The sequence below is a fragment of the Solanum stenotomum genome, chromosome 12, assembly GCF_019186545.1.
Source record: "Solanum stenotomum isolate F172 chromosome 12, ASM1918654v1, whole genome shotgun sequence".
NCBI lineage: Eukaryota > Viridiplantae > Streptophyta > Magnoliopsida > Solanales > Solanaceae > Solanum > Solanum stenotomum.
In genome coordinates, this window is record NC_064293.1 from 44,279,403 (window position 1) to 44,301,239 (window position 21,837).

Here is a 21,837-nt window from a genome sequence, read left to right on the forward strand (position 1 = left end):
ACTTTAACTTATCTAAGTTGTTTAAATGTATGTTTTCAATGCTAATAACTCACAAGGGTAAAAAAAAAAAAGAATATACTAATTTATGTATTGATTTTATGAAATGACAAATATTATGAACCAACTATTTATAGAAAGGGATACATGAGGGAGTAAAAAGGGAAAAAAATGTAGATGACGAATTAAATAGAAAACGACGAAAGTAAGTAAACGAAGATCAATAGATTGTACTATATATAAATAATATTAATAATAATAATAATAATAATTCATCCATATGTATATATTTGCTTAATGATTTACAGACTTATAATATGGACCATAAGAAAGAAAACAAATTAAAAATATTGATTAGTGACCTTAATTCTATTTACTCTACACATACAACTGCACTAGTCATACAAGCCCTAACCAAAAAAAGTGGCGGCTTTCCGAGATTTTTTCTAAACAAGATTTATATTACTAATATATATGGCCTTTAATTAACAAGCTGCCGACGGATTGTTGAATGGACTGTAGAAGTGAGGCTTTTGAGCAATGGTGAAAGCATTTTTCGACGGATTTTCTCCGACACCGCCGCCGATCCTTTCGCATGAAGGACACATGGTTAAGGTTGCCGCCGGCAACTGCATGTACAAAGGTTGTGCTATTTTTAGAGCCTTTAGTTCCTGCAATTCCTTGTGAAGTCTCCTGTTTTCTTCTGTCAGTGTCTCGCAGCATTTTTTCAGGAATTCACAGTCTACCTCTGTTTGCTTCAGTTTTGTTCTGTAACCAAAAAAAAAAAAAACACGATCCCATCAATTTTATGTTCACTTATTTTGCAAAAAAACAATAATGAAGATTATCATTAGTGATTAGTTCTACCTGGCTCTTCTGTTCTGGAACCAAACTTCAACTTGACGAGGCCTTAAATTGAGTTCTCTGGCTAAATCCTGTTTTTGTTTCTGCATAATTAGCAAAATTAATTGTAAACAGATTCAAAATTTAAATCGAATAATCTATATTTTTAAAATTTTAGTAATTTGTCGAGTAAAAACATGTTACATAGCGATAAAAAAATACAGTGATGAAGAACTTACAGGATTGAGAGTGCTGTGTATCTTGAAGCTTTCTTCCAAAAGTGCGGATTGTGCTTTAGTGAGCCTAAGTTTCTTCCTAGCGTTAGAGCCATCATCATCTTCATCACTAATAACTCTGGAGGAAACTCTTTCTACTTCTGTGGTTGTCTCTTCACTACCAACATCTCTCTCCCTTTTGACACTAGCATTTGAGTAGGAAGAGGCAGCACTATCTTGTCTGTACAAATCAGCAGATTGATGATCTTTGTTAATTTTAATCGGCTGTTGTTCGTACGTACGATCACCGGAAATCAGGCTTAAAGTTAGTGAAGGTTCAAGGCCAAGAGACGGACCTTTGCCTACTAGTGGTGTTGTTATTTTCTTTGATTTGTGATCGGCTGTTGAGGAAAAGCCTAATCCTAAAACTAGGCCAGTGTTGCAAATATCATCAAAACCCATCTATGTGTTGGAATAAAAGAAAACAAAAAGGAAGCAAGTGTGTGTGAACTTTTGTTGTTGTGAGGAAGAATGGTGGAAAAGAGAAAAGGGATGGTGGGATATATATGAAGAGAGAGTTGGGGACTTTAGCTAATTAGGCGTAGCTTTGGGAGAGTCTTTCAAGGAAAACTCAGGAATAAGACTTTTGTGTCTTAAGGTGAGGTGTTGTGGGGTGTGGTGAGTGGGTGGGTGGGTTGGTTAGTTGGGTGACTATATATCTATCTATGATTAATAATCAAAGGATTGAATGAGTAGTGTGGAGGAATTATTAAAAGTCTATTTCTTTCTCTTCATAGGTTGACCATTCGAACCCCACTACTCTTATCTCTCCATTATATATGAAATGACCAACAAACTAGGAAACTAACCACTTTGGACAGCGGAGAAATTGCTTTACCCTTAATTAAAAGTCTTGATTGAGGTCATGTACATAGAGAAAGTCCTATTAGAAGCATCACCCCCAAATAAATCATACATGACCTGTGTCAAAAGCCAATTGAGTTTCTCTTCAGTATGAATGATAAAACATTTCGCAAGCTTGAATTCCTATAGAAAGTCCGTCCCAACTGCACTGTATTTATATTTAATCGGAGTTCTAATACGGATTCCAAACATTTAGAGCGAAACAAAAAAATCACCCGGGGTGCTCTTACCCTTTTCTTTTTAGGGTAATGAAAACTTAAAAAAATTACTTATTTTAAAATTAAAAAAAAAACATATAATACCTGCTTTAAGGAGTGATTAATTGATATTTACATCGGGAAATTTCAAATTAAAATAATGTATTTTATGATTAAATATTTAAATTTTGAATTAAGAATAAAAAAATAGTAATTATCAAGCTCTTTAACCAAGCAAAGATACGCTCTCATAAGTTTGAACTTTTGGAATATCAAAAGAATAAATGCATATAACGAGTACGTGGATTCACATGGAAATGGAGAATCATTCGTCTGCCCTTCGCCACCCATCACCATACCGAAATTTCTCTCTTCTTTAATTACCACAAGCATTTAATTTCTTTTTTCTCTTTCGTACTATTCTTCTCTTATTAATTAAATATTTTTTCTTACTTTATCCACTATTTACTTCTATCATCGTATATATTTCTGATAAATAATACATGGGTCATTCGTTTACCAACTTGTGTGACAGCAGCCATGATACACCCATCACTAATGTTTGTTAGGTATAGCCCCATAATCATCTAATAATTCACCTACGAACTATTATTTCTTGGAAAATTCCAATATGTACCTCATATATAAAGCGGAACATATAAATACATAATATAAAGTACAGTTCTCCAAGATATTTAATTTCCTTCGATGAATTTTTATTATTTCCAACAAAATAACATAAAAGATTTTCGTACTTAGGTCCAATAATCAAATCAAGTGTAGAACGATAGATATGCAGGGTTTAATTAATCGACTAAAAATTTCTTAATTAGTTATTGAATTAATATAATTACTTGGTATATAGTGAATATTGTGCGTGTATTTTGCAGGTGGGTATATATAGTAAGGTTGGTTTGAAGATGAGATAGAGATGTGCACTATGTGAAGTGTAGAGCATGATGTCTTCATTGTTTGGTGTGTAATGAAAGAGGCAACTCAAAGAGGAAGAAAAGTAGGTACAAGACACTATAAGGGAGTTTCATAAGTGTAATAATGCTGCCAGAATATGATTCATCGACAAGAATCCGGATATTTGCTTAACTATAAAGTTTATGTACCCCTGTTGCTTTCGCGAAAAAAAATTAAAATCTATCCTATCCTATGTTTAGATCAAATGAATAAATATTTTTTTGTTACTTATTCATATTTAATTAAATGGTCGATCTGTTAAGGTTTATAATTTCATTAAATATTGGTTGCAAAGAAATATTTTTGAAGTTTCTATGTATGTAAATTGGGACCCCCATGCTAATTGAGCTGTATGGTTATAAACAGATAGTATAATAATGCATTGTCGGCTGAGGTGATGAGAAGTTAGGTCACCCATTAAACATGATTTGATCTAACTTTTATTATATTTCTTCTATTCTTGGTTCTGTTTAGATTATTCATTTAACAAGCTTTACTTTGGAATTATACCCTAATAAGGCATATATGGTCCCGCCTAACTAGTCATCACTCACCAACATGCTGTGGTGCATCCAGTTTTTTTCCACAAATCTACATGATCTTGAGTTTATCTATTTCAACTTTTTAGCACTTCATTATTTATTCTTTTCAATTTTTGACAAATTAATATGTGTTCGAGTTCTTTCCGCCATCTCTTTTGATGTCCTAATTTATACAACTAGTCAATTTTTTTATGTCATCTTTGCATTTTACATGCAGCAGCCCAGCAGATAGGCATGCCATATTTTAAAACAAACCAATTAAATCAAAATTAATATATAATCAATCAAATGTCTATTTTTTATATGAATTGATGGAGCTTCTTGATTAAGTAAAATCATAAAAGTCAAGGAAAGACATCTGAAACTGGTCCTTATTGGGGAAATAACTAATGTGTTTAATTACTCAGAATAATACAACTCGTTTTGTTTTATAACCAACTATTTATCCTTATGTTATAACAATTGGGTAATTACTTTCTGTGTATTATTTTATGAACATTTAATTAACTCGGTACGAAGCTCGAACATGTTAATTTGACCTGTGCCTTATATCATATTATTATCATTATATATATTGTTGAAGATAATAATAATAAAAGGTATTTGTTGTAGAATTTTACCATGGTGAGTGGATTTGGACTTGTTGAATGTTGTGTGGAATAAAATCAATAATAGTACTATGTTTTCGGTTGACGCCAACTAACAAGATAATTAATCATTATATTTAATTAATTGGGAGATGCAAAGCATTTTATCAAGGCATATATTTCAAATCATATTCTAAGACAATGTCAACTTACCATTAACGTTGGAAAGGCTTTCTGTTTTGAGTTTTGAGTTTTGACTTGTGCTAGTACAATCATGAATGAACCACTTTGAACAAGAATACTAATCTTGTGCTTAATGGCTTTAGCATCGATCATATAATATGACTAATTTAATGAATGAAATTATATAAACAAAAGACACTTGATTAAAATGATTGTCATCCAAACCTTTTTGTCTCTAGTGGACGAATACCAAAAGCAGCTTGCTAAGCATTTGACTTTGATATGGTTGGAGTACTTCTAATATTTCTTTAATACATCCTTTCCGTGGTGCACTGAATTTTTTTTTTTTTTAATTAGAGGTCTTGATTTTGAGTCACTGATATAAATAATTTTTTTAGTAGAGATTAACTTTTACTTTAAGGGATCGTTTGATAGAGTGTATTAGCAAAAATAATGTATGCATTAATTATATGTATTAGTAATCCCTTGTTTGATACATTTTTTCATGCTATGTATAATTAATACTTGCACTATACATTCTATTGTGTATTGATGAGTGTATTACTAATACTGTGAATTTCTAGGTATTAGCAATGCAAAGGATTTAATACATGCATTAATATGATTAAAGACTCAATTATCCCTCAAAAGTACTTTTACATCTTTTCCACCATAATTGTGAAGGATACTTTTGTAAATAAATATTTTTATACAATGCACACTATTTTTAATACACCAAACCAAACAATGCATAACAAATAATTTATGCATAACTAATACAAGTATAACTAATACATGCATTACTAATGCTTGCATTACTATTATGTACACTCCATTGGATATTGTTTTTATACGCTCTATCAAACGACCCCTAAATGGGCTATATACCGTGTAAATTCAAATTAGTTGACTTTTAATACATATATCAAATACCAATTATAAAAAAAAATATTTCTTGATATGTATATGTGCTCTCCGTCCTAACTTGAACCTTATCGAAGATGATTGGGAATAATTGAGAACCCACCTAAACAATCAACTAGTGGATGGAAAATTTATAAATAAAAAGAAATAAAGAAGTTTCTATGAAGCTTGTAAAAGTATAGTACGTGTTGAACTATATTTTTTCTTTTTTGGTGAAAGGTGAGTTATTACAAAATTTTAGGCTAGAACGAATGATAAATAAAATTATGCAGGGAAATGATCTAGACTTAGATAATTAATACAACCCGTAATATATTTTAGAAAACTAATTTCTAATTTGTTTTCCATAAAAGCAACTCTTAGTATATTTTCAATTACCTAATTTCTTTTACTTTAAAAAGAATAAAAATTCAATCATATATTTTTTATTTCTAATCAAAAGGAGCACGTACGGGTATCTTAATTTTGAAACATTATTTCCCTAGTTATTGTATCTTATTGACTTGAGAGAATAATGCATTCATTAAAAAGAGGATAAGAAACAAAAAATCAAACGTGATAATCCTTGAATAGTTAATCACGTGAATACCAACTTGTACATAATTTCAAAATCAGTATGAAAAGGAATACGTTACTTGTGCCTAAATCCATTGCATATTGAGGATGTTCATGTACACATATAGTTGAAAACTTTTTATTTTAAAAGAAGTTGGAATCTATTGTAAATAGTAAATATATAAAAATTGGTCCCCTAAGAGAAAAAGAGAAAGAAATGATCACGTGCGAAGGAGGTGGGTAGAGACTAGAGACGATATAGGGACCCGCCAATGATTTGGTATTATGGGTATTCGATTCCGTGGGGGATTGAGGAGTTTTGAGCGTAGAACTTGCCAATCATGCTACTCTCATTTTTTGGGACCTCGATAGCCTTTTTTCTATCTCTTTATTTTCAAACTGTTCAATTTTACTCGTCTAGTATTTTAAATTTTAAGTTTTTATTTTCTAAATCATTTTTCATTCAATACTATACATTAATTAATACGATAAAATATGTAAACAATCAAAATTTAAATTAGGCAACAGAAAAAGTAGTAAAATTTAATAAATAGCTTATTTGGTCATACTTTTAAAATTAAAAAAAATATATATCAAAAATACTTTTTGAAAAGAGTATTTATAAAGAGTGGAAGTTTAGATTTTAGATAATCAATTTAATTAAAATGTAAAGTTTTTTTTATCAATATTAGATAGCAATTGTATTCTACAAAAGTTCCAAGAGTGATTTTAGGAAAAAAAAAAAAAGAAGCTAATATTTTCAGCATCTTACAAATAACTTTTGTTACTTTTTGAAAACAGAGTTTTTTTTTTTCTGAAAAAGTTAGGCAAAATACTCAATTTTATTAAATAAGAAGAATTTTAATTTTAAAAAATTAAATATTAAGTATCAAACAATAATTACTCATAACAACTTTTATATCTTCATTTATTTAATAAATAATATAAATACCTTATCATAATCTGTTAAATATATTTATGATATAAAAGTTATTTACTTCTTTTTTTTCAAGCAATGAAAGTAGTTTTGCTTATGTTAAAGTTCGTAAAGTATATCAAGATTTTATTTTATTTTGGGATAGTTGAGGTTTAGAGGGGGGGAGGGGGGGGGGGGNAACAAAATTTTGTTACGTACTGTTCAATTGTTTTTTTTTTTTTTTTAATATTTGATTAAACACCTGAATTTTGAAATAAACACTTTTAATTTCTTTGTTCGAAAAAACTTGACCAAACGGACTATCATTAGCCTATATGATTTATTTGTCATGATTCACTCGTTGTTGCTGCATTTATAGCCAGCCAATGGATGTTGGTTACAGTAGTTAAAGTTCATATAATTTTGTAGTGTTGCATGCACTGTGCTCCATGAGTTCTGAAGAACCTATCCTTTTTTTGTGCCGTACCTTCCTAAAATTCTTGTAATCAATTTGGAATATTTATTTGTGTGAAATAATAATGCATCTTAGTGTACATGAAAATATCATATCCATAAAAGGCAGAATATCTTTTCTACTTTATATAATAAAGTTTTCGTCTCTGCTATAATCATAAAGGAAAAGAAAAATACGCTTCTATTGTTCATGATAAAAAGTGATACGTTTTGAGATAACGTGAAATGATAGAAGATTAGAATCTAATTGTACTAATATGAGAAACAAATGGAGCTCACAAATTTATTCTTCTTCTTCTTCATTATTATTTTTTTCTTCAAAAAGAATGGTCTAAAAAAGAGTTGTATAATGTAAAAGTTGTAAAAGGTATTTCAAGTATATATATGTCGATCAATAAATTTTTATGTATTTATAATTACATTACTCTAGATATTAAACACTTTAACGTTCATCAGTTGAGAGAAAAAACGATATTAGTTAATTTAAATATTTTAAAGTGTATTACATATTCATCGTAAAAACAAAAAAAAACGAAGAGATATAGTGCAAAGACAATCAGAAAAAAAGTTGAATATCAATCTGAACAACTAAAATTTGATGTTAATTTCAATAAAGGAAGTGTTATAAGTAGACATAATTTTTTTTTGTTAAGACAGTATTGGTATGAGCCGATCACACAGTGAGGCAAATATAGTCTGTTTAGAGGGTAGGGAAGTTATCACTCCTTATCAAGAAAAACTACTAGAAATTAAGAAAGTAGCGACAAATAATATTTCGTAGGTAAATAATTAAAATTTTATTTAGTTATGAATTATAAAATAAACTCAATTAGTTAAGAACTTTCTAACGACGAAATAATTATAAATTACTGATAAATACCGTAACTGATTTCATGTTTTCCATAGTGAAAGAACAAAAGGAAAAAGATATAGTTGAGATTCTCGAAATTTCCTATATGGTAACTATTGTTGATTCCTTTATAGACTATTATTGATTCCTTTATAGACTAAAAAGATTTGATTTATTGGGAGGGAATATTGCTATGTGTGCTGATGTTGGAAGTGAGGATATATATGCCAATATTAAACAGAGGTTATTTAGAGGTGGTGTTCCAACTCGAACTAGAGATTTCTGATTAAAGATGGATCAGTCCTACTTAATGACAATCCACCATGTTGGTTTGAAGTGTACTTTTATACTTACACTATAATGGAGCATGAAAAGCTATGACTACAGGAGCAAAATTAATAATTTATGTGCATTAACTGTCTGATACTTTGTCTGTATAAAAGTACAATATATAATGTGGTCAAAGAGTTGAATAGAATGAGAGATAATCATCTAATGAAGTGATTAATTACAAACATTTTCTTTTTATACAAAATAGAAGTTGCAATTTATTTTTCACCGATTCTGTGTGTTTTAAATCTCAGCAAATATATTACTATACTGTTGTATTGTTCTTAAATTTATAAATCCTGTCGGAAAAAATAAAATTAAACAACGGAAAGTACAGTAAGGCGGATCTAATAAATATTTGCAGGTTTGACGTATCTTTGTAATAAATTAATACATAGTCTAGAATACATACATGATAGATTTAAATAAGTAGAAAATATTAAACTTCATTTGGGTGTGGATGGCAAAATGGGAAGTATAAAAAAGGATGATGTGGTCTAACGTGAGGACAAGAGTCCAAGTAAGAAAGTAGGACTTAGTGAATTGTCGGGGTTTCATCTTTTTCAACCAAAGGGCAAAAGATAAAAGAAAATGAATTTTCCACCGACTTTCACAAAAGCAAGGGACGACCTTCCTTATCTTTACCCTACTTTATATAACAAATAATATCTGATTTTTATATTAGAGTTTGATGAGATCTGAAATATCTATTTTTGAAGATAACACTTTTAAAATGATTTTCTTTTTTATTGCAAGGACTTGAATACTATAAGACTTTTAATTATGTCTTTTTTAGTAGTTTTCTAACAAAAGACTTGTTTGATGGATTAGGATTTCAGTTGCTTGCGTTTAAATGTTGGAAAAGGTAAAAGTAAAACCTATTTCTTGTTTTCATTTTCCAATAAGGGTTCTTCGCCATGTCATAACCCCACTTACCTGACTAACTTTCTCGTCATCCATCATAACAAAGTGGGCCTCAATTTAATTATTAGGATCCCTTTGCATAATCATAATACCTAAAACAATAAATGAAAATTACTTTAGTTGAGCTATTGTTTTCAATATAAGCAATTCTGAAGTTGGTTATACAATTATTTGTAGGAAATTTTTTTTAACAAACCAAACGCAACCCCTAAGGGTGTGGAGGATCCTAACCAAACGAAGTGGTTGTTAGTGCGAAAAAAACACAATTGAGGGTTTGCCGGCTCCAATTGTGGCACAAAGTTAGTTATGACAACTTGTCTCCTATTGTGTTCTCCGCGTGTGTCCATGTCATTTGAAGATGGAATATTTTGGGGGGCTTTTCTTAATGGATTCTTTATTTAATTACACTCCAGTAAATATTTAATATAGTTGTTCAACTGCTCCAAATCTCTTTTTGCATTAACCTCTATTAGATTAGGTAATTGCCAGTACTTACATTGGAGATATTAACCCAAACAATTGTAGTTTCGTGTCGATGTGGAGGAAACAAAGGACAGAAGATGTTATAGGTGATCAAACTTCAATAATAATATTTTGAGAGAAAAGATAATGCATCCCCTTTTCAAGAATAGTCATCTCAAATCATTTGTAATAATATTAGAAGTTCAAGACATCAATTTTTCCTCATTTTACCCTTGTAATTGTTCAAAGGCTACAAACATCTCAATAAGATGACACATAAATAGAGTAAGTATTCAATGAAGAGAGATTATATCGTAAGACACAAATAGTTAAAAGTCTCTTTTAATTAATATATTTTCTTGAAGGGGAGTATAAAAAGAGAAACAGGACAAATTATTTAAGATGAAAAGAGTATAAAACAGAAAAGAAAGGAAATAAGTCATATCTAGAATACTTTACAGTGTTCCTCCTGTGGGGGATTCTGTTCTGTTTGTTTGTTCTCTTCTTTCTTTTTGGATATGATGCTGGCTGGGGCTTGTGAAGTCCATAACCATGGAATAAATCGCTTTTCATTGATAATTATTGACGGTCTGGCACTCGAATATTGTTGTAGAAAAAAAGGATTTCAATTGCTCAATCATTTCTCTAAAGATGAATTCGTGCTCATAACAATCATTGTAACAGGTGTAATTTTGCGATGGACATTGGATTTTTATTTTATTGCACTGAAGTAAATTATACCTTGTAAGATGTAACGGAAAAGTTTTCAACATTTTTTTCTATTAGTACTATTTTTTGTAAACAGATTGACCAACAACCGTTGTTGCGGACATAATGTGTTTCGTTACGTTGGGACCAAATCAAACGGCCCAGAACTCACTCATTTTTGCTGGACAAGGAGTTCATTTACAGGAAGCCCAGCAACCTTTTGGGAATGCAACAGAGACTAATGTCCACCAACTTTAGCGTGACCCAATTCACTGTTTTTCCAATTTTCGAAGAAAAAAAAGCAAGAATTTAACCTGATGTTTTTTTTTTCTCTAGAACTAATTATTCAATTATTACTTTAATCTCTGAAACAATACAATATCAAATAAATATTCAAAGACATAACGGTTGGGTTTCAAGTTTTACATCGGAAACCTGTTATGCCAAAACATATTTGTTATGGGCCTATAACATCATCACCATAGAAGAATGATCAAAGCAAACCAACATGTGTTAGTGCAAAAAAGAACTCAAGATGGTTTTGGAGTTTAACAGTATCCGATCCCTTATCAATATATTTTTCAGTAAAGATAGGCAGTACGTTTGATGTGGCAATTCAAGTAGGCATTTATACAGAGCATTGGTTCTAATAGGTTACTCTTTAAAGGTCTATTTATTTTTCAGGTCACTTCCTGCTTACCGCCCCTTTGGATGGATGTACTCACATAGCTAATCTTTGCAAATGACAAATACATTCTTTTTGAACTATAAAATCCAAAGATTCTTTTTCTACAACTTCAACCAAATAATGTCTAGGCATGTAGGAAAATAATGGGTTTTACCAACAACTTGAGAGTTCTTTATAGATGTTCAATGCATAAAATAGCTTGGACCTCAATGTGTATATGTTTCTTTGTATGGTTGGACAATAATTTCTAGAACAAGAGGCAGTCTTAGGAGTTGATAGATGTGAATATTAAGTACCGAGAGGACCTAATTACTGATCTGCGAAGGAGACAGGGTGCATGTAATTGAGGAAAATGAAAGAAACCTCCAAGCTGCTGAAAAGGTGTTCAGAGATTTGAGAGTTGCAGAGAACAGCTGTGCGGCAAGGAAGGGGACAGAAACAACAAAATGAGAAATGATCTTGAAAATGCTGGATGAAAAAAAAATAAAAAATGCGTCAACCATGAGGAAGAAAAAGTGGAGGCTTTGAAAAATGAAACTCAAAAGTTATTGATTCTGGTCGAAAGCTAAATTTGAGACTGACTGAATGGGAGGTAATCAATGAGAAAAGAGAAGAGTTGCAGAAGGAAGCTGGAACGTGTGGTTGAAGAGAAATTGGCCATTTCTAAGCTCTTAAGGATAGTTGTGACAACCCTGAAAGCAGAGAAAAATGCAATGCAACAAGGATATAAGCAAAATCCAGAATCACTTCCCTGTGATCGTGAAACCTTCATGTATGAGATTGAGAGTAAACGTGCTGGTCTATTTAGCAAAATTCAGAAACAACGCGATAACTTTTAACTGGATGTTGAGATGCAAAAAGGCACTAGAGAAACGCATTGAAAAAAGACATGAAGTAGAAATTAGCCTAAAGGAGAAAAGTGAAAGCCATAAGATGAACATAAGAAAAGAGCTTTGGATATTGCACCTCTCAGGGAGATTATGGAAAAGGAATTGGAGCATGTTGGCTTAGTGTTGAAGAAACTAGATGCTCAGGATCAACTTGTATCGAGAGAGAAGAGATAAAGAGTGCACAGAGCTAAATAATATTGTACTATTGAAGAACTTAGGTGGAAAGGCTGAAATTAGAGAAACAATGGGAACTACTTGACACTGAGAGGGGGGTGATTCTTGCTCAAATTGATCCATTGAAGACATTAGAGGATGTTAAGATTATACCAGTTTGTATTGTCATACGCAATAAGTTACATTCTGGTCTACAATCCAACGAACATAAACCTTCTGCCAAAAGATTTCGAATAAGTGACAGAAATCGACATAAAAAAATCAGAGGGGGAAGTCAGGCAAGCTTAATTCTCTTTAAAGTTGCGTGCTCAAGCAATGCAAGTTCATGATGATTTGAGATCAAACATTGTATGAGAAGACTATTTCAAAAAGAAAAGAAGACAGAGCACAAGAAAACTATTTTCAAAAGGAATCACACAAACATTTCAGTCATCAGTATCCATCATAGTGGCCCTAGTTCTATAACGTTTGCCAGGCTTATGCAAACTTCCAGGTCTAGCTCTATCGGCTGCAATAGACGATTCATCTTCTTCCATGGCAGCATTATCGGATTCCATGGTAACAATACTAAGGGGAACTGTTTTTTTCACTTGCATTTGCTCTGCCTTAACGCCCTGTTTGTTGAAGGTAACAACAGGCTGCTTCATTCTCAGGTTAAATGTGGGCGATTTCTCAAAATTAGTGGAGCTATCATTATACAGGTGCGATCCCTTCTTCATGAGACTGAGAAAGTCCATGTAAGCTTTTCTATTGGATTCTTCATCCATATCATCCGAGACATCTAGTGTATAGCAAGTATACTTGGATGGATTCCTTACATAGTCTGGAATGGATGAAATAGGGACCAAGTTATAATCTTCCTTGAACTTGAGTTTTTTAGGAGAATGTGCATCATTCTGACCTTGAGTCTTGTACACAGTAGGTGGCTTGGAACCTAAATGACCTTCTCTCAGGGCAGCCTCCGCATCTTCCTTGAGTCTGAGCTTGGCGGCCTCGTGATTAGCACGAGGATCTCTCGTAATGTCATGGAGAGTAAGAGGAAGCTCATGGTCTGTGTCTGCAGAAATTCCGTAGTCAGAGACCTCCCGCGTGTACAAGCGGTCACTAGGCTGCTGCTTCTCCTTTTCCGTATCGACGGCCACTTCGTCAAACTCGTCTTCTTCCTCCTGATATGTAAATTACAAAAAATTCAAAAATGAAGAGTCGTAAGACTACACAAAATGCACAATTTCTCATAGAGGAAACGGATAAAAGAGGGAAACCAAATAATTACCTCATAGTCAAAGGTGCAATCTAAACCAATGCCGGCCCGGATATCCGCATCATCTGGTTCTTGGCCGTCGCTGAGCTGTTTGGGAAAATCTAGGGTTTGGGGGGACTTGGAGAAGAAGCCGTCAATATGGGGAGGGCAGGGTTTGGAATCAAAGTCGAGTAGGTCGCGGGATGGGGTATCCCTATTCCATTCCCTTTTCTCAATTTCATCGTCGGTTAAACACCAGAGAGAACTCAAATTGGAGGTCTCCGTCAGAGACCCGAACACTTTGTCCACCCGTACTCTGAAGCTCTCATCCATTGTAAACAGGGAGCTTTGACAATCGCTCGCCCTTTGTAAGCGTATGGGCTCTATAGCAGGTAAATCGTGCCGTTGGTTGTCCTTTGTCTAGAAAGAGTAGGAAGTTTCTTGAATTTTATGATTTTAAGATAAGTGCAAGTATTATTTTTTTAATTATGTTATAGGTAAGTTGAAATTAAATAGAGTAGTTATTAAAAATATCTTTTTAAAACCCTAATGCCATGGGCCTATAACATCATCACGTAAAAATGATCAAACTAGAACCAACAAGTGTTAGTGGAATATAAAGTTAAAGTTAAAGTTAGTGCGACAAATAACTCAAGATGGTTTTGGAGTTTGCAGTATCTCCGAAAACAAAACCTCCAGCAAAAATGTCAACTCCTTCGCCATTTCTCTACTCTATTCTTATACTGATTGTCTCATTTTTATGTCAAGCATCGGCTATTCAACTGAATGGTGCTCGCTATCTCGGCAATTTCTGGAGTTCAAGCAGAACACTTTCACTTCGAGCCCCAAAATACCAGTATGAGACCAAATATTTCCAGCAGAAGCTCGATCACTTCAGCTTCGCTGATCTACCTTCGTTTTCACAGCGTTACCTAATCAATACCCAACACTGGGAGGGTCCCTCTCGCTCGGCCCCTATTTTCCTCTACTGTGGAAATGAAGGTGATATAGAATGGTTTGCTGCCAATACAGGTTTCGTCTGGGAAATTGCCCCTCGTTTCGGCGCCATGGTCATATTCCCCGAGGTGAAATACTTTTCATTCTTCTTATTTTTCCTCATAAAGTTTCCATCTTTGTTGTTTGCAATTAAAGTTTCTTAAATAGCTTCAGAACAAGCCTCATAATGATAAATTTCTCTGAACACTAGCCTAGGGATAACTTATGTTGAGTGTGGAAAAAAATATCATATATCAGAAATTGATAAGAAATAGAAGCTACACATGCTGTTAAATGGCAAGATTTTGAAAAAGTGCAGGCTTTGTAATTAAGACTTCACAAAAGGAGATGTAATTAAATGAATCAGAAAGCCAATAAGAATATTAGACGCTTAATGGAGAAAATATAGTACATTTCTCCTCAACATTGTAGACTATTTGTTATTCAAGAATTTACTTACATTGTTATTTCATTGAAAATTATTACAATTTGATTTTTGCAGCATCGATACTATGGGGAGTCAATGCCGTATGGAAGTAAGGAAGAAGCATATAAGAATGCTACTTCTTTGTCGTATCTAACAGCTGAACAAGCACTGGCTGATTATGCTGTGTTAATCACTGAGCTTAAAAGAAATTTATCTGCTCAGGCATGCCCTGTTGTGTTATTTGGTGGATCATATGGTGGAAGTAAGTAATGTAGCATTCAGTAGTTTAGTACATCAGTAATTTTAACTCTGCTAGTAGGTGTTCTGGGTACTTGTTTTTAATCAATATTATGAGGTGTGCTTCACTCAGAGGTTCTTTATTTTATTGTGTTTGAAACAGTGCTTGCAGCATGGATGAGGCTCAAATATCCCCATATTTCCATTGGTGCACTTGCTTCTTCTGCGCCAGTTCTTCAGTTTGAAGATCTTGTGCCACCTGAAACCTTTTATAGCATTGTATCCGATGGTTTTAGGGTCTGTAAGACTGAGTTTCTATCTCTAGTGACATTTTAATTAACTAGTGGCTGTTTGGGAAATTTTCAGAGTAGGATCAGATTTTTTAATTTTTTTTGGGGGGGTTGGGGGAGATGGGAATCTTGATAGGTTTGGTCTACTTCATTTCTTTGATTTGAATTTGTTGAAGTGAAGTCACTTATTTGGCGTCCATTTATAGAGTGGTAGAGTGAACTTGCCGTGCGTCAAAAATTGGATGGCAGGCACAACTCTTATTAGTTCTCTGGACAACTTTTGTGCAATTGAAGAGTATTATGCCATCAAATCATATATGCCTAAAATTTGGAGATAAGTAGGACTTAAATTGATCCTAGTTAGAAAAGTTTACCTATAATTCATATTTAGAGCACATTAACCTATGTAAATGTTTAATGTATAAAACTATAGTATGCATTGTAATTCATAAACTATAAAATAGATTTACAAATCACTGCAAAGTGTTACACCATCCACTTCATGACTATTACTTAATTCACATAAATATCAATCCCAACCCCATAAATTGAATCTTGTATGGACTTGGCCGAAAATCCAATCACATTTGACTGACTGGATCCAGATTTTTGCCTTCCCAAATTAGGACAGGGATCCTTCACTAATCTCATTCTTGTAATTCCGTTCCTAAAGCTCTAGTTTAGCATTTATGACATCCTTGCTGTATCACCTTCTGCAGCGCGAGAGTATGAGTTGCTTTAACACTATCAAAGAGTCTTGGGATGTGATTAACGAGGTGGGACAGATAAATGGTGGACTTGCACAACTTACAAAAACGTTCCACATTTGTAGGTAAGATGCCTATGACACCACCATTTGCTGTCTTGTTAGCTAACAGTGTCATTGACCTATGGAATTTCAAGTTTCATGTTGAGGTAATTTGATCCGACGTTGTGAGTGGCAGGGAACTGGAGAGTGTTGACAGCTTGTCTAACTGGTTAGAATCTGCCTATAGTTACTTGGCAATGGTCAACTACCCCTATTCTACTGACTTCTTGATGCCTTTACCTGGAAGCCCCATAAAAGAGGTTAGCACTGGACCTTATACCTCTGCAAAGATACCTGTATTTTCAAGATTACAATAAATCATGCAGAAGCCGTCTTTATGAGGAAAAGCATTTAGGTCTCAATTGATACTGTGTAGCAGATAACAGATGTCTTTTCCCTGCATGGTGATCAACAAGTAGTCAATTGTGTAGAGCAATTTCTTTCCTGTGAATAATATCCTTCCAACCCCTTTGCTTTCAGGTATGTAGGAAGATTGATAGTTTGCCTGATGGTGCTAGTGTGTTGCAGCGTATATTTGAAGGAATTAGTATCTATTATAATTACACCGGTAAAGTTGACTGTTTCGATCTGAACGATGATCCTCATGGTATGAGTGGTTGGGATTGGCAGGTATGGTGAGGATAATATACACGCTCTTGCTTAGTTGCTCATAATTTGAGTTCCTAAGTCATAAAAGGATGTGCTCCTATTGAAATTCCTCCCGACTAGGTTGCTTATATCTTTCATACTATGTCTGCAGGCATGCACTGAGATGATTATGCCTATGGCAAGTAACAGGACAACTAGTATGTTTCCAGAGTTCTATTATGATCCAAAGTCGAATGAAGAGCAGTGCTTGAAAGATTTTCATGTCAAACCCAGGCCGACATGGATAACAACTGAATTTGGTGGACATGTATGACATTGTGCAAAACTTTGTCAATGCTATGTATATCCTTTACGAGTTCCATGGAAATTATATAACCCTTGTGTAGAGTTAAAAATAAGATTAAAATGGTTCGTTTAGGTTTATATTACCCAGTGTATAATAAATTTGCTTGTTTGGAGGATGCATAGAATATGGATCTCAATGGTATTTCCAGTGGTTGGACGTTATCCAGGATCTAGAGTGTAGTAATGGTTCTAAATTGCTTTGTTTCTTGATTTTTATATTCTTTCAGCTCCCTTGTTTGAGTTATTTGCTCTTTCTCTCTTGTGCTGAAGGCATTCAAGAGTGCGCTAAAAGCTTTTGGGAGCAACATCATATTCTCAAATGGCCTGTTAGATCCCTGGAGTGGTGGCAGGTATTCTTTTCTCTTTAGTTTCTTATGTAGACTATGGAACTGAATCTAAAAGTTCTTAACTAAAATTATATGTCAAAACATTTTTGCAGTGTTATAGTGGATGTGTCGGAAACTATAGTTGCGCTAACAACTAAGAAAGGTAATTCTTAACTGCTCTGTATAAAATTCCTCATTATCATCACTCTTGGATATAAGTAACAGTGTAACCGTCTGTCATCTTTTCTCTTAAACAAATCACCAGTTTTACTGGATATGCTGCTGTAGTTGTTTCTGTCTGCTGAGTTGATGTGTCAAATGTCTGTGACCTTATCGGCTCATCCTCTTCGTTATTCAAACAATCGTGATCGACGTCAATTATAACCATCTCCCTTTCTTCTTTTGGTTTAATTTATTAGTAATTCCTTATAATGCCCAGGCTGGGGTAAGCACATCACTACCATCTTAAGCGCCACAACCAACATGTTTTTCAATAAAAATGACAATCATTTGGAACACTTGCTTTCTCCTTTTAATGGTTTCTTCTATTCTATAATTGGATTACAACGTTGTGATGGCATCCTGCTTTCCTCTTTTCGCCTTTATAGCTAGTGAGCAGCAGCCATTAGGCTCTCAGGTCTTTTTATTGAAATTCAACTTGAAGAAGTTGCACATTCAGCTACTAATACTCTATTAACTTCTCCATAACACAACAACAACATACCCAGTGTAATACTAATCCCACAAGTGGGGTCTGGGGAGGGTGGTGTGTATGCAGCCTTACCTTACCTTGTGAAGGTAGAGGAGTTGTTTCTGATAGATCCTCGGCTCAAGTAAAGCATAATAAAATCACGTATGGAAAGGAAAGTATAATAATGCAGAAGAGAATAACAACACCACATAATACTATTAGCTTCTCCGCTAGTACATATTACATTACCGTGGGAACACATAATCTCAACTATTTATGTGATGAAAGTTTTGACAATGAGAATGCAGGTTTATTAAAGTTTATGTGAGCATGTAACAAAAGGCCCTATAGTATGCTCTCCAACTTGTGGAGGAAATTATATCTGTCATTTGTGTTTCTACTCTCTGTTATACCTTATATTTGTTTACTCTGAAAGTTCATGGACTTAAGATGATATCACAGAAAACATTTGCTAGTTGATAAGCCATTGACTGAACATAAGATCAAGGTGAATTTTCTGATTAAAAAAAAAATCATAATCAACTTTCTGTCCCTCTTAGTCTGTTTTCTGGTGTACACTGATGTTTGAGCCTGTAACCTTGTCTTATACAGGGTCTTGGTCTAATACTTGATTAGGCTACCTTTTAGAGTCTATTGATTTTTCAGGTCATATCACTGCTTATTTGATATTGCTTCCTGCTTAACGCCTCTTAGGATGGAGTATAGACATAGCTACTCTTGCAAATGATGAAATATTATTTGCACAGATGAAGTTTTGTTTTGTAGCTTCGTCACTTCAACTTTAAATAGATTGGTTTGAGGAGCATTTCAAGTGAAATAATGGATTTAGCTCACAAAACTTCGGAAAAAAAATTCAAATAAAATTCATGTCCAAACACAAATACTTTTTCAACTTCAAGTCCAAATACTCATTTTCTTCAACTTAAACCAAATAATGTCTAAATTGGCTAGGATGTAAAGAAACGGGTTTTACAAACAAAACTTGAGGGTAGGATGCATTTCATTTTTCTTTATAGATGTTCAATGGATAATGGCTTCGACACCAGTGGATAATGTTTCTATGCATGGTTGGGAAATGTTTGAAAACCACAGCATGAGCAGTACACTTCCCTAATACTTGTACAACTCTTCAACTTTTTTGGTTATGTTTTAGGTGCCCATCACTTAGATCTGCGTGCTGCAACTGCTGAAGATCCTGATTGGCTTCTGGATCAAAGATCAAGTGAGCTTAAACTGATCAGAGGCTGGTTGGATGAACACTATGATAAAAAGAAAGCAATTTCAGCGTATAGATAATATTTTTGAGGAAACTGCCGAATTAACTTGCCCTTCCTAACATATAGTTCTACAAATGCTTTGTTGTTTTTGTCATTGTACATATTGCATTTAACTTTTATGGGATAATTTACCAGTTGCAGTGCACATATGGAACTGTAATGACATGATCGCTTGTGGTATTTCTTGTACTCAACTATATAAGGTGATTTATGGACTTGTTACAGACGAAACATTTTCTTCCTACCTCTAGCACCAATTACATCTGCAAGAAAAGTGTGTAGGAATTTGAAGACTGACTCTGTCTAGCACCATTTCCTTTTATGTATTTACTGACGGAAGAAGTACTGAGCAGTGAGTAGTTCATTAATCAAAACCAACTACTCCGTAGTAAAAGTTGTTTTGAGTGTCATTTGTTAGTCTAATGAAACTATTTAGCTCCCGCAAAGCAGCAATGCTAATTAATTAATGTCTTTCAATTAAACTTTCTGGATCAATTTTTTTGCAAGAAGCACATGTTTGGCAGCAAATCATGCATGTTATTGTAGTCAAATGCATTAATATAAATAGTTGTCCACAGTTGATTTGACACAAAGACTAAGGAACAATTAATGAAGTCATTGGTTTTATAAATTGGACTAGTATTATTGGACATCACAAAATAGTATAATGAATTAGTAAAGATGGAGGAAGGGAATAGTACATTATTAAATGGCATCAGGTCAAACTATACTCTAAAATGTAATTGTAATTTTGAATGCTTATAAACTTAACAAGCATTGCGATGGTAGTATATTTATAGGTAAAATTCATTAATTTAAAATTAAGATAAATTAATCGTCATTAATCTGGATGAGCCAGATAAAGTTCCATTGACTAGGCCTTTTCTAAAATAGTAGTAGTATATTATAAAATGGCATCAGGTCAAACTATAATCTTGGTGTAATTATAAATTTCACTATTTACTCTTAAATGTAATTGTGTTTATTTTTTTCTCAATGAAACCGCAACTTTTTATTTGATTATATTTTCTCTTTAACAATGATTATAGATTATAGGGTTGTAAGTTCTTAATTTTACAGTTTAAATGAATTTGAATTTCAGTTAGATTTTTGAAAAAGTAAAAAGGTTATTGCAATCTTTTTTCCTTTACCGTTAAAGTAAATCATTAAAAGTTAAAAAAAGAAAGAGCAGATCGATGCAATATTCACACTTCCGTTAATCACCTCACATTCACTTGGTTGACTTTGGGGTATTAGATTTTAATAATCCCTTATGGAAGTTTATATACTTGATAATGACTTAAATTTACAGTATTAGACAATGTAAAGAATTTTTTAATTACCAAAAAGATATTTATAGGTAAAATTCATTATTATAAAATTAAGATAAATTTACCCTCATTAATCTGAATTAGAGACGTTGCCAGCTAAAGGTTCCATTTCTCAAACCAATAAATTCTAAAGCGATCAAAGTTTTAAATTTCAAAATTAACTGCTTATTAAGGTAAAATACGATATCTTTTTCCTTTTAACTACTCAGCTGTATAAAGATTACCATAAAACGCTGTCGTTTGAACTGGGGTTAGCTTATCACTGAAGCTAAAATAAACCCAGTACAATTTTCAAGAGAGTTCAAATTGATTCCAACTCGTCAAACGGTGGAGCAGCCAAGTCCATTTTTTTACATATAGAAAGAGAAAAATCAGAGCCAACAAAGCAAAGAGTGAGTGAAAAGAGAGAGAAAGGCAAAGAAGAAAGCACAAAAAGTTTCGAGTGGAGTCCACCATTAGCATAGCATACCTTCATTGTTGGGAAGGGATAATTAACTCAAGAAAACTCAAGAAATTGATCAATTTCTCAAGAAAAAAGTGAAATCTTGGATTTTTGTTTTTGTAAACTTGTCAGTTGTGTGGTGAAATCAAGAATGGCGAGTCCTGGGTCAGGGAGATTGGCTTTGACTCCGGTGAATCCGACCCCTATTTCTGGTTTAGGTAGGGTTTCGAAAACCCCTTTGACAGATGAAGCCATATGGAAGCGGCTCCGTGAAGCTGGATTTGATGAGGACTCTATTAAACGGAGAGACAAAGCAGCTCTTATTGCCTATATAGCCAAACTCGAAACTGAGGTTTGTTCACTTTGGGACTCATTAATTTACATTTTGATTGGTTAATTATGTACCTTCCTTTTTTTTTTTTTTTGGGGGGGGGGGGGGGGGGGG

At 33.3% G+C, this 21,837-nt stretch overlaps 4 protein-coding genes across 6 annotated transcripts in view; 2 read left to right on the forward strand and 2 right to left on the reverse strand.

The window, feature by feature from the left end:
- Window positions 1-256: 256 nt before the first annotated feature.
- Window positions 257-1,729, reverse strand: LOC125846382 (homeobox-leucine zipper protein HAT22-like). Its single transcript, XM_049525789.1, has 3 exons — window positions 1,080-1,729; window positions 865-944; window positions 257-765 (listed from the first exon to the last, which is right to left on the reverse strand). Exons 1-3 carry the CDS (start codon window positions 1,515-1,517, stop codon window positions 483-485), a joined length of 801 nt encoding a protein of 266 aa, XP_049381746.1. The 5' UTR covers window positions 1,518-1,729; the 3' UTR covers window positions 257-482.
- An 11,005-nt stretch (window positions 1,730-12,734) lies between these two features.
- On the reverse strand, window positions 12,735-14,028 carry LOC125846369 (uncharacterized). 2 transcript variants are annotated; one of them, XM_049525776.1, is made up of 3 exons: window positions 13,626-14,028; window positions 13,254-13,518; window positions 12,735-13,175 (listed from the first exon to the last, which is right to left on the reverse strand). In XM_049525776.1, exons 1-3 carry the CDS (start codon window positions 13,923-13,925, stop codon window positions 12,778-12,780), a joined length of 963 nt encoding a protein of 320 aa, XP_049381733.1. In that variant the 5' UTR covers window positions 13,926-14,028; the 3' UTR covers window positions 12,735-12,777. The 2 variants fall into 2 exon arrangements, with proteins under 2 accessions (XP_049381733.1, XP_049381732.1); XM_049525775.1 differs by having other exon boundaries at window positions 12,735-13,518.
- A 117-nt stretch (window positions 14,029-14,145) lies between these two features.
- Window positions 14,146-19,850, forward strand: LOC125846353 (uncharacterized). 2 transcript variants are annotated; one of them, XM_049525750.1, is made up of 10 exons: window positions 14,146-14,677; window positions 15,091-15,277; window positions 15,416-15,549; window positions 16,262-16,374; window positions 16,487-16,610; window positions 16,831-16,980; window positions 17,111-17,266; window positions 17,575-17,654; window positions 17,744-17,793; window positions 19,496-19,850. In XM_049525750.1, exons 1-10 carry the CDS (start codon window positions 14,249-14,251, stop codon window positions 19,636-19,638), a joined length of 1,566 nt encoding a protein of 521 aa, XP_049381707.1. In that variant the 5' UTR covers window positions 14,146-14,248; the 3' UTR covers window positions 19,639-19,850. The 2 variants fall into 2 exon arrangements, with proteins under 2 accessions (XP_049381707.1, XP_049381708.1); XM_049525751.1 differs by lacking the exons at window positions 17,744-17,793; window positions 19,496-19,850 and having other exon boundaries at window positions 14,209-14,677; window positions 17,111-17,299; window positions 17,575-17,606.
- A 1,425-nt stretch (window positions 19,851-21,275) lies between these two features.
- The window catches only part of LOC125846340 (protein CROWDED NUCLEI 4), a 6,318-nt gene continuing 5,756 nt past the window's right edge, over window positions 21,276-21,837 (forward strand). The window contains exon 1 of the mRNA XM_049525736.1: window positions 21,276-21,744. Within this exon, the coding sequence (XP_049381693.1) occupies window positions 21,544-21,744 (201 nt within the window). The 5' untranslated portion in view covers window positions 21,276-21,543. The remainder of the gene's footprint in view (window positions 21,745-21,837) is intronic.